This window comes from Camelus dromedarius, chromosome 7 (assembly GCF_036321535.1).
Source record: "Camelus dromedarius isolate mCamDro1 chromosome 7, mCamDro1.pat, whole genome shotgun sequence".
In the NCBI taxonomy this organism is placed as follows: Eukaryota; Metazoa; Chordata; class Mammalia; order Artiodactyla; family Camelidae; genus Camelus; species Camelus dromedarius.
The window spans coordinates 76040722-76053678 of record NC_087442.1 but is presented as its reverse complement, the minus strand read 5'-3'; the positions used below and the strand labels follow the sequence as shown (position 1 = coordinate 76053678).

At 40.4% G+C, this 12957-nt stretch overlaps 1 protein-coding gene across 3 annotated transcripts in view; it reads right to left on the bottom strand.

The window, feature by feature from the left end:
- Positions 1–9143: 9143 nt before the first annotated feature.
- The window catches only part of LHFPL3 (LHFPL tetraspan subfamily member 3), a 518831-nt gene continuing 515017 nt past the window's right edge, over positions 9144–12957 (bottom strand). For all 3 annotated transcript variants that reach the window (XM_010984812.3, XM_010984813.3, XM_010984811.3), the window contains one exon: positions 9144–11453. Coding sequence is in view for 1 of the 3 variants with exons in the window: in XM_010984811.3 (XP_010983113.1) it covers positions 11425–11453 (29 nt within the window). In the remaining 2 variants the exon portion in view is untranslated. The remainder of the gene's footprint in view (positions 11454–12957) is intronic.

Genomic DNA, 12957 nt, shown 5'->3' with positions numbered 1-12957 from the left:
TTGTAAATTGACTATACGTCAATAAACACACACACATACACACACACAAAGTAAATTACAGGTACACTTCACCCCTAAATACTTCAGCGTGTATATAATTATTTTGTTTGTATTTTGGGGTAGGATTTACACACAATAAAATCCTAAGTGCAAACCGCCCTCCCCCCAAACAACAACAAAATAATGGCAGTGTGCCTGTCTCCAAAGCTGCAGCTCTTCTACTATATGACACTGTTGCTGTGTAACAAATGACCCCTAAAGGTAGCAGTTGAAAGCAATAAACATTTGTTACCTTAAGTGGTTTCTGAGGGTCAGGAGTCAAGGAGGAGCTTAGCTGAGGTCTCAAGGCTCAACTGACACTGGAGAAGCGTCTTCTAAGCTCACTCACATGGCTGTTGGCAGATTTCAGTTCCTTGCTGGCTGTTGGCTAGAGGTCTCAGTTCCTTGCTTGTGGGCTTTTGAGAGCCTGCCTGAATGTCCTCACAACATGGCCGCTGGCTTCTCCTGTGAGTGATGAGAGGGAGAGCTCAAAACAGAAGTTATAGTATTCTAAAACCAAATATTGGAAATGACTTATTATCTCTTCTGCTGTATGCTGTTGGTCACACAGACCAACCCTGGTAGAGTGTGATGACAGCCCTGGGAGAGGAGATTACACAAAGGTGTGGCTACTAGGAGGCACAGATCACTGGGATCACTGGGGCCGTCTTGGAGGCTGGCTACCACAATAATTTGGGCTGATTTTAAGGGTCAGCTGGACAAGATCCAAGTGGTGGCACCTTCCTGTGCCAAGTGCACTGGCCATTTTGTGGGGACTCTTGGGCTGATTCTTTGGGGGCACATGACACCCTTCATGTCTACTCTGGGCTGCGTGTGGACTTTATACTCCCGGCCTGACATAATATTTCTATACAGTCTGCTCCTGAAGCTCCAGCCCTGAGTACAGAAGGAACAGAGGACCCAATGTTCCTGTAATAAGAAATTTTTTTTTCTCTAAGAACTTATGCATATTCATAAACAGACCTGAAACTTGAACTTCCAGTGTATACTGTAGATAAGTGTATACTGTATATATTGTAGATAAGGCAATATAACCTCTAGCAGGAAGATCAGTTTGGGGGTTAAGGGCTTGGACACTGGGGTCAGAGTCCCTGTGCTGCCACTTACAAGGTGTTTGCCATTGGAAAGTTACTTCTCTGAGCCCTAGTTCCCTGAGTTGTAAAATAGGTCTAATAATATCTACCTCATTTATTGCTGTCTGTTCATTTGTTTGCTTGTTTTGGGTGGGGAGACGATTAACTGAGATAAAGCACAATGTGGCAAATTGTATTTTCCAAAGATGGTGATATCAATATATATGGATACAGATCACATCCCAAATGCTCTTCTTACTTTGTGTCAGGAAAGGTGGGGCCCACGTTCCCTCCTCATGGGAGGAATTGAGGCAGATTCTTGTAACACACCAACCAGTGGAATGTGGCCAGAGCGATGCTGTGTGATTTCCAGGGCTAGATCATAAAAGGCAGTAAGGTTTCCACTGGCTCTCTGTCTCAGAAGTCTTGCACTTTGATCCTCACCACCATGTGGACCACTATGTGATCCAGGTCACATCATGAGGCCACATGTTAAGTGTTCCAGCTGCCCTTGGTCAACAGCCAGCATCAATCATCAGACACATAAATGAACAAGACTTCAGAAGATTCCAGGCTCCAGCCTTCAAGTTTTCTAGCTAAGGTCCCAGGCATCAAGGAGCAGGGATAAGCAATCCCTACTGTGCCCTCTTTGAGTTCCTGGCACACAGAAAGAGCAACAGATAATACATGATTATTGTTCTAAGCACAAAGTTTTGGGGTGACTTGTTATGCAGTAATAGATAATACAACAATCCTGTCAGTACAGTATCTGAAAACAGTATCTGAAAATACGTGATGAATAAATTCTGGGTTATACATTTGAAAAACAATGTGTCTCATTATAAGATATTTTCAAAGAGCTGGGCCCAAACTCTGTTTTCTTCTAAGCCCAAGCATTTTTGATGGGGTTTTGGGGAAGGGACTTTTTGATTTTGCTTTTCTCTGGCCCCTTTCACATGTAAGATTACTTACCTGACGATAAAGCATAGAAGAGCAGGCGTTTAGGTCTCCATCTCTGACTTGTCTCGTGGACGTCTAGTCCAGCGATGGGGCTGGGAGCCACAGCTGTTTCTGGAACTGGCTTACTTTTGGTTCACTGGTTCAGTTAAGCTGTTTCTGGCGTTAATCAATAGGCATCGAGGTTGTCCACGTTTAGTCCTTGATCTACCCACAAATGAAAATTAGAATCATGTACGTTTTTCTGACATTTCCCTTCTTTTGAAAGCATAACTTAGACTTACCAGGCCCAGACAGCCACATGGGAGAAGCCGGGCCCTGGCTGGAGTTTAAGAGCCACTGTCCCACAAGACCTGGAAGCTTTCCAGGATCCCAGGGACTTGTCTCTCTGTCCTCCCTCCAAGTGTCAGAAGGTCATACAAAAAGGTGTCTGTGTGTGCGAGGCTGTTGGCTTCCTTTGAGGTCCTGGTGTCCCTTGGCTGGGATCCCTGTGCCTGCTGGGGCCCCAGGGCTGCTTAGCCAGCATTTGTAGGTAATGAGGGTAAAGAGTGGGGAAGAGGAACGTGTGGCCAAGGCTCTGGCCCTGCCTATTTTGTTGTTGTTGTTGTAGTAAAATATATATAACATAAAATGTATATTTTTACCATTTTGTGGGGGCTATAGTCGCTAGTTTGTTGTATTTTTTAGGTTCCACATATAAGTGATATCATACAGTATTTATTTTTATCTGTCTGACTTATTTCCCTTAGCATAATACCCTTGAAGTTCATCCATGTTGCTGCAAATGGCAAAATTTTGTTCTTTTTTATGGCTGAGTAGTATTTCATTGTATACATGTATTTCACATTTTCTTTATCCATTCACCTGTTGATGGACACTTAGGTGGCTTCTGTATCATGTTAGTTGTAAATAATGCTGCTATGAACATTGAGGTGCATGTATCTTTTCAAATTAGTGTTTTGGGTGTTTTTTTTTTTTTTTTTTTTTTTTTGATATATACCCAGGAGTGGAATTGTTGGGTCATATAGTAGCTCTATTTTCAGTTTTTTGAGAAATCTCCATACTGTTTTCCACAGTCCATTTTAACCATTTTAAAGTGTACAATTCAGCAGCATTAAGTACATTTACATTGTTGTGCAACCATCACCACTACTGCATGTGCAGAGCTTTTTCATCACCCCAAACTGAAACTCTGTATCCAGAAAACAATAACTCCCTTTTCCCCACTTCCTCCAGCCCCTGGTAATCACCATCCTACTTTCTGTCTCTGTGAATCTGACAATTCTAGGTACCTTACATATTTTGGAATCAGATAATATTTATCCTTTTGAGTCTGACTTATTCCACTTAGCATAATCTTTCCAAGGTCATCCATGTTGTAGCAATGTATCAGAATTTCATTCCTTATTAAGGCTGAAAACTATTCCACTGATGTATATATATATATCATATTTTATTTATTCATGCATTTGCTGATGCCTATTTGGATTATTTCCACCTTTTAGCTTTTGTGAACAATACTGTATTGAGCATTGGTGTACAAAATTTGTTTGAGCCTCTGTTTTCTATTCTTTTAGGTATTTACCTAGAATTGCTGGATATGGTAATTCTAGTGTCTAGAGACCTGACTTGGGTCCTCATTGCGCCCAAAGATCTGTTTGCTAATGGGATGGAACGGGGGCTGTTCTGCTATCTTGGCATCCTGAGGGGCTATGCAAATTAGGCTGACTGTGATCTACCAATATAATGGTACCTTGCGCTTCCATTGAGCATTTACTTTGTGCTAGTTCCTGTGCTACGTACAGTGTCTCTTGCATGACTCTGTGAAGTAGATTTGACTAGTATCCCTCTTTTATAGATTAGAAAACTGAGGCATGGAGGTGTTTCATAACTCTCCAAGGGCACAGAGATTGTTCTGAGCTAGGATCTGAACCCAGACAGCATCATGCTAGCTCCTGTGTGTTTACCTGTACACAATCCTACCTCTCCAAACAGAATGACCATTAAATTAGTCAGCCAGATTGAATTTATTTACCTAGGAGAAATCAATAGCTTATGTGGGATAATTATGGTAAAAATCAGGTAATTAAAAAAGCTAATGTAAGAAGCATCAGTGGTTTAAGAGGACCCCTTTCTAAATATGTTAAAATATTTTTCTTAGCCTACAAGGTATATGAGGAGCCTTGTATGTTGCGTAGCGTTGCTAGTATGTGTATGTTGCTAGTCTCTGTTTGCAAGCGTAAATCCTCTATTCTACAATGTTTTTAAGGGTAACCCAGCAGACCTACCGAAACACACTCGAAGGTATTGAAATTTGCAATGAAATGTATCACTAGATGGCAGTACAAATCAATTTTTAAAAACCCAGCTGCTTTCTAAGTCTGTATAGTAAATTAAGCTCTTGTAAGCCACTTTTTGACATGATCAGGGCAACTGTATTTAATTCAAAATGGGTTTTAATCACCTAGAAGGTAATTCACAAGCTTTTAAAAGTTAAAAGACCTGAAAAGCGTAAAGGCTTTTGTAAGGAAAACTTCTAAAATTTTAGAAATTCCTGCTTTGGAGGAAGACAGTTTTAAGTAAGTGTTTTGACTTGGGAAACTGCATCAGTAAGGTAATATCATATACACATACTTCTAGAATTCTTTCAGTCCACCATCTTGGTTTGGATAAGAATCAGCCTTTAGTCTATAATTGAAATATAGTTGTCAAATTACTCCTTGGGGAAGTTCCTTTCAGTTAATGCCAGAGAAAAAGCCAGTATCTAAGTAATTCAGGAAGCCAGAAATGACCCACAGGTTGGTTTGACATCTGAGCTGCTGGGTCTATTGACCTGTGGTTGAGATAATGAAATAGATCTCACCCATTAGCAGGGGATTCCCAGCTTTTTATGTGGGAGTGAGTGGCAGGCAGTGAGAGGTGAGGCAAATGCATTTGCTCATCTCAATTTACCAAGGTTTGGCTCCCACAGGATGAATTTTAATGATCTGGTATCCTGTCTAGGAGAAAGAATTAACTTTTTATTTCAGGGAAGGCCTGGACTCAAAATGGAAAACTAAAGTAGAAATGGATTCTTTCTTTTTTCTCTAACTATCATATGCAAATAATAGGCTCTTCTAGAAGGTTCACAGGAAACCAGCATCAAAGAAATGGAATCCAGCTAATTCCTCCAAGAAACTGAAGTTTCAGAACATGCCTTTTGAAAGGGAAACACAGGCTGACTCCTGCCCATAGACCACCAAGAGCCAAAGCGTATCTGAAAGGCATTATCAAAGCACGGAGTGAGAACATCCATGGTCAAGACCAACCTCTGTGACCTTATGGGCAAATCATTTAGCCTCTCTGAGCCTCAGATTCCTCAGCTGTTAAATGGGCATAATAATACCTCACAGGGGTCCTGGGGGGGCTAATGCGATAAGGGATGTGAAAGCACTTGTAAGCAATACGGCGCCATCCACATATTGGCTATTGCTCCTTTTAACATGTTAGCCCTCCCAACCCCGTAGTCACCCCCAACACACAAATGTAGACTGGAAACCCCAGCATCGTCTTTGTTCTCTAATGCCCCACATCCGTCAGTCTTCACCTCTTAGTCTCCATTTCCACAACTGGAAGAGTCTCCTACATGGACTTTCTGCTTCTCACTGACTTTGCTTGACTCCATCCTGCTCACTGCTGAAGAAATAATCCTATTAAAAACTCACTTTGATTATATCTTTCCTCTGTTCAAAAATTTTCCATAGTTCCCTATTGCCTGCAAAATAAAGTCCAAACTTCAAAGTACCTGGAATTAAAAGCCATTGACAATCTGATCCTCCTACCTAAATAACTTCAATGGGAGGGCCACACAGAAATCAAAATGTCAGTGTTACTGCTGAGAAATGCTACGTTGGAGGATCGGTTATGCAGCCACAGGGGTTTGCTATCAATTTTTTCTTCCTGCTCCTTCAGTCTTGACTTTGAGAAAGTCCATCTGAGGCTTGCCTTCCACTCTGGGGTCATGTTAAGGGAATCTTACCCAACTCTCTATCTATTCTAGCCTCCCCAATACTCCTGCACTCACTCACCTGTCCTGTAGTGTGCTTTGCCATGGATTCAGTTTACTTTTTGAGAGCACGCCCCTTTTTTTGGATGAGAGCACGTCCTTTTGATGAAAACCAGAAACTCAAAACCTATTGGGTGAACCTGACTCCTAGATGTGTTTTTGACCCTCGCAGTGTCTGCACTGTGTTTAACTATATACCAATTTCCCAAGTAGTTAACGGGGAAGAACTGTGAAGGGTCTGAGATTTTATCTTACTTGCAGACGAAGAAGCTAGCCTGCCACAGTCTCATGGATGCTGGCAGAACACAGTAGACTCCTGGGTCACAGACAAAGGACAGGATTTATTACTCCCAGCCCAGCAAGCAGCATGCTGGTGTTGGTTCCCCTGCCATGTTCCCAGACAGAGAGCTGTGAGGAGAGGGTTGGGTGGGACCTGCAGTGCAGTGGGTTATGTTACCAGAGAGGACACTGAACTTAGGGAACCTGAACCTTTTATAACGGGCAATGAGTCAACCTCAACTTTGCCCCAGAGGGAGACATTATCTTCTTAGAGAACAATAAACAAACCTACTCTTTGCTCTGGAGGGAGGCCCTGTCTCCATCCTCTCAGGCTGTTTGCTACACAAAGAGTCTTGAAAAGATAGCCTGGAATAAAGGCAGTCAGTGTCTCTTGCAAGATGTGCAGAAACACAGAGGCTCATGTAGAACTGTCTCTCAACAACAACCAATTCGGGGAGAATCAGATCTTAATGATACTGAGTTTTCCTATCAGTGAATATAGTATATCCTTACATTTTAAAAGATTTTGTTTCAAGTCTTTCACTGAAGTTTTATAATTTGCTCCATTAAGGTTTATACATATTTTGCTAAATGTATTCCTGGGAATCATTATTTTAGTTAATACTTTTTAAAAATTATATATTCTAATTGCTTGCTGCCTGATAGAGAAATACAACTTAAAAAAAAACTTTTTAAAACTTCTAAATTGTAAAGTAAGTCATAGAAACAGAAAACACAATGAAGCAAATGCAGAGCTTAGTGAGAAACTAGTATGGTGGATACCCTGTAGCCACAACCCGGGTCAAGAAACAGAACTTTTCTAGTCATCTCAGGAGTCCCTCCACATGCCCCCTGCAGTTCCCAGCCCCTCTCTTCCTCCACAACAATCACTGTCCTGACTTCCATAGCAATCTCTCCCTTGCACTTCTTTATGCTGTAATTTAGTCTTGCCTATTTTTTTTTTTAAAACACCTTGTTATGTCTTTTAAGTCTCTTTTAATCTACAGATTCTCCCTCCCTCCTTTTGTTTCCTTATACTTTATCTATTGTAGAACTCAGTCTCTGACAGAGTTCTACAGTCTGGATTTTTGCTGACTATTCCTCTTTTGCTTTTTACCTCTATCTAGAATTAGTGTGGGGACAGAATTCTTGATAGGCTACTTTTGTTTACCAGCATGAATATTCTTCCTGGGCCACCCCTGTCTAGGGTAGTGGCCATCTTCAAGTGTCCTTAGGGTGAGATTTGCACATTTAGCCCGTCTACTCCAGTGGCCCAAGGCTCCCAAGCCTTACTCCGATGTAGGCACCTGCCTTCAGACAGTCCCAGCTTTTGCATTTGCTTACACTTCACGTTCAGCTTTCCGTTTACTCTTCTTTCTCATTTTTATGCCTTTGGGATTTCTCTTACTTCCTTGCAAGCTAAGCTGTGTATTAAAAACAAGCTCACTGTGATTTGTCCAAGACCTGGAAGGCTTTTTAGTGTATCTAGTTCACACTGTCAGAAGCAGAAGCCAGGAATAATCTTTTAAACATTGTGGGACAGTTTCCATCACTCTCAGCCCTCTCAGCCACCTCGCTGCTCCTCCAGTTAGTCACCTTATTCCTGCCTAGTGCCCTTACACTAGTGGCTCCCCTGTGTGGCATGTTCCTCCCCCTTCCTTCCCACGGTCGGCATGTTCTTATCATTCAGGTCTCACTTTAAATGCCACCTTTTCACAGCAGCCTTCCTTGATCAGCCTCCTTGCTTCTGCACCACATCACCGTGTTTCGATTCTCTCTAGGGCACCGACTATTATTAGCTGACATTATCTCTTTTCCTACTAGAACAGGAGACCTGTAAGACCAGGGACCTTGTTTGTCCAGTTTGGAACAGTTGCTGGCGCACAGTCAGTACTCTGCACATCTCCTGAAGGACGAGCACTGAGCATTGGCGACGCCATCTCTAGACAGGACCCCTGCTCTCCAGGGCTCCGCGGTGCCCACTGCTTCCTGTTATCCTCCCAGCCCAGCTTGCTTTATCTTCCTGGCCCCTGTAGGCGTTTGAGTTTTCAATCCCTGCTCATAAATGTTACTCTAAGTATCTTTGACATTTTGAGAACAGAGGCTGTGTTTTATGTTTCTTCTCCTTCTTCAATGTCTTGCACATAGAACGAGGGAAAGAATGAAATCTCACTGAGTATCTCCTGCCAGTCAAGCGCTGCGGCAACACTACAATTTAGAGCCTCACAACACTATGAGGCCAGGAATTACTACTTGTGTTCATTTAATAGGTGAGGACACTGAGGCTTTGCACTGTTTAGAGTTACTTAGCACATGAAGGGTCTGGCTTTGGGACCTACCAAGACAACACACACTCGATATGAACTATTGCAAAAGGGCGGCTCATGTCTGAGGAACAGGTAGCTGTTTCCAATACGCAGAAGTCGAGATGGAGCAATTAATTGGATATTAATGGTCTGGCTATTTATTTATCAATTTCATTCCACTGAGTCCATGAAGATTTAGCTTGAGGTTTTCCTGTATTTGGCTAGAAGAGGCTTTGGAGATGTTAATTATGCCTTCCACATGACGGTCCTTCACATCTGATAAATGTCTGCTGTTGGCAAAATATTATGGAATCTGATAGCAAGCAGATTTCCCAAAGATAGTTATTTCATTCAAATCATCACCTGCCGTTGGATCGCTGGACAAAGACGGATACCGAAGGTATGCCACACCACCAAGCAATCTTTTAAATAACAAAATCTTATTTTTATTTTTATTTTTTACAGAAATTCAGATATTCCAACAAATTTCTTTACAATTCCTGGACCTTAAAAAAATTACACACAACTTTTGGACGCAATACAACAGAACAGAATGAGAAAGGGAGTCACTTTTTTTTTTTTTTAAAAAGGTAAAAACATACTTCTTATACTTAAGTGACATTTAGCGATTTACATGTGTATTACCTATGTACAAATGGTACATGGTCAATGACCCCTCTTCAGAGCACTGTGTATGCTAAATCACACTTAGGTTTTATGGAGAAAACTTGTTAAAAACATTTGCATGTGGATGGGAAGCACTTTTTCACTTTCATAAACGCCGCTACTAGTCCTGTAGGACTCCCTGTGGAACCTGTAATTTACATGGATTAGAGAAAGCCAGTACCTTCTATTTTTATTGTAGGTAAAGTAGAGAGGTACCTCCCTTTAAATAAATGATGAATTCTTGAAAAGTTGTGTGTAATTAAATTTAGTAAGTAGAGTGGTTTGAAAGTAGTGGGAGAGCTATTATTTAAAGCAACAAATAACTCCCAGATGGCTAATACTTTATAGAGATAATAAGTATTCCCTTAATTGGGTGCTTGAGAAAATCCGTGTCTTTGTGAATTGGGTTGCACTTGTTTGACTGTATCTTTAATATTCATTTAGCCATTTGAAACCTAATCTCATTTATGGTGAAAAAATGGCTAGTACCAGAAACACTTGGCAAAACTGAGTGTGGTCCTAACAGAGACAGGGTAAGAGAAATCCACCGTAATCTGTACCACTTCTTGTATTATCCTGTGTGGTGTTCCAGTGATTTATGCTAATTGGATCTTAATCCTAAGTCTAAAAATGAAGGCATTCTACACTCACATGTTTTCTGCTCAGGTAGAGAACATGGTTTGGCTTACACTGACTACCCCTGCACATACATTTTAGCTTGTGTTCATTTCCAAGGAATTGGCTACTTTGATATTAAATGTTTTTGTGTTGTTGCAGATTGGCAGGATATGTGGTGAGGGTGACGGTGGGGGAAGCCTGGGAGCAAAAGATTGTTGAAGACAACTGATCATTTGTCACTACTTCCAGACGCCAATCAACTAAAAAAAATTGAGTGGTCTTAAAACCAATGTTAGTCAACAAAAAGGCAACTTACTCCTACTAAGTTTCTTTGACCTGTGTAAGTATATATTCATTTATTTCTAAGGCTATTAAATTATTACTTATTTTGTTAGTACCACTTACTATCATTTAGAAATAGGTTTAATGGAATGATTTTTTTTTAAAATAAAGATGCGTGCCTGTCAGTAAGGGAAAGAAAGGATATGGATTTCTGATGACATGTCGGCAAAGAAATAGGAAAAAAAAAAAAGATATTTTAGATGTCTGTTTGTAAAGTATATTGAATTCCTATGCATATACTAGGGAGAATTAGAAAAAGTGTTTGTTTGATAGTAGCCTATATATTACATGTGAGCATCCAAGGTGAAAATGAGCTTTCTATCTTTTTTAGAGTTCCTTGATGCCGTTTCCTGAAAGATAGGGAAGTCTATGATGTGAAGGTGTAATATACAGCTTGACGGAGTAATAGTATATTCAGAAACACTTTCTCAGTAATAACTTGTACAGACAGATTAAACTGAACACAGACTCGGTAAAACGTTTGAAGCATTACATCTCTTAACTGAGTGGTTGTAACTAATTACACAGTGAAATAAATGAACGGCAGAGACAGGAACCGAAGGTCATGGCTCCTACGAAAATATTCAGAGGCATTTTCTAAGACGCTTTCTCAATCACTGATGCCTGATCAGCTTCTTGGCTATTGAGATAGGAATAATTTAGGATTGACTGCCTTTTTTAAAATAATTTTGCAAGATTAAAGCTTTTTATTTTCTGTTTGATTAAAAAAGGACAGTTTACAAATTTCAGTACATATATATTTTACATGTTCATTCTAGCACATTTATATTCCTCTTCCTTAAAATATTTCCTGAAGGTGATTTCTCATGAATGTTATCTGCCCTTATTCAATGATAGTTTCCAATGAGCTGGTGTTTAATCCATGATCACGTCTTCTTCCAGAAAATCATTCCCATCTCTGCCGATCTAGATTTAGAAGATGCATTGAAGTGGATACTTCAACTCTCTCCCATATCCATCTCGGTACTCTGATCTCTCCCAAGCGTCTTCCTTCTTGATGTTGATGTACAAAAGCTGTTATTCGATTTGTTTAGCTGTTATTTGATTTGTTTTGTGCTCATTCTAGAGAATATTGGCTTAGCAGAACTGCAGAACAGGATAGGGGAGTGGGAAAGAGAAAGAGAAAAGAGAGAAAGAACAAATGCATCATTTTCTGTCCGCAAGATTTTTGTGCGTATTTGTCATGGAAAAACCCCACCAACAAATGGTTCAAATGCACTTTAGACTTGCTTTCAAAAAGACTGAAAAGTTTGAGGTTTCCGGTCCATTAAACAAACAGCACAGTCTTCCTGGCAAGGGGGTCCCTTGAGAACCCAGGTGTGCATGTTCCCTACATCTGGGTGAAGATTACAGGTGGCTTTGAAGGAGCAAGGAAGAATGAGAAATGATCTCAAGCATCACCAATTTTTCTGACTGGCATAGAAAATGTCTCACTTGAGTGTTCACCTTTTCCTTCCAAGGTTTAGTTATTCAGTATCCAATCAACATTATAACAGCTACAAAAGTAATGGTTATAAAGATGAATCACCTCCAGTCCAGTCACTGTGAGACACCAAAGTTTTTCTTCTCATGTTTCTTTCTATTCCTTATCTAAAAGTGCTCTTATTTGGCATAGTTGGAATCACAGTCTAGATGACATTTTTAACATTATATTAAAAACAATTTCCTACATTTCCCCTCCTGGTAGCATCAGCATCAGTTTTGCATGACTGTGTAATATGCCATTCCAATCTCATTCCTTTCCATTCCATGCTCAATATTCCATTCTCAACTATTTTACCACTATCAGATGTGTAGGTAGGTTTCCGCTTCTTTTGTTATTATCAATAATGAATGTCTTTGCATATAAAACTCTGTTTTTAAAATTTCTTTCTTTAGGACAAATTCTCAGGGGATGCTGCTTTTTCTTTTCTCCAACATATTAGGGACTATGCCTGCACTGATATAGACCACAAATAGTACGATCGATTCCACGGTTTGGATGATTTTCATAGACTTTGGCACTGTTAACCAGGGCTTAGGGGTACCTTAAAGACTGCAGAGTTGGGTCAGTGCACCGAGTTGGCCAGATTTGGGCTGAAAGAAAACAGCCTGTTGGGTTTTACATCACAGAGCATGTAGAAACACAAAGTATAATAAAATGATTGCCCCATTATTCAGTTACAGTCCTCGTTCCACATCACAAGGTAAGATTATGGTTTCTGAGTAAGTGCTAGAGAAACCTCTGAAAGATTCTGTTGTTGCTTCCAGAATTTATCCCCTCGCTGTTGTCCAACATGCTTTAAGAACTCTTAATGCACACTATGATTTTTAACGCACTTCTCTCACTCTTTAATGTACCCAGACTACACAGGGGATAACTGAAATACAACCATGTCATAATGATGATTAGTCTGTAATGATCCTCTGAGCTTGAATCATGCTGGCAGAAACCCTCCGGAAGAGAATGCTTTCTTCAGATATTTTTAAAGGGAACATAAGCAAGCAATCTGTGGATTTTACAGTGTTAAAGGCACTTCTAAACCTTGAGTGGTCTCTCAGCTTCATGGTCATGGAGGTGCTCTTGCTAGATGGAATCCAAAGTTGGGTT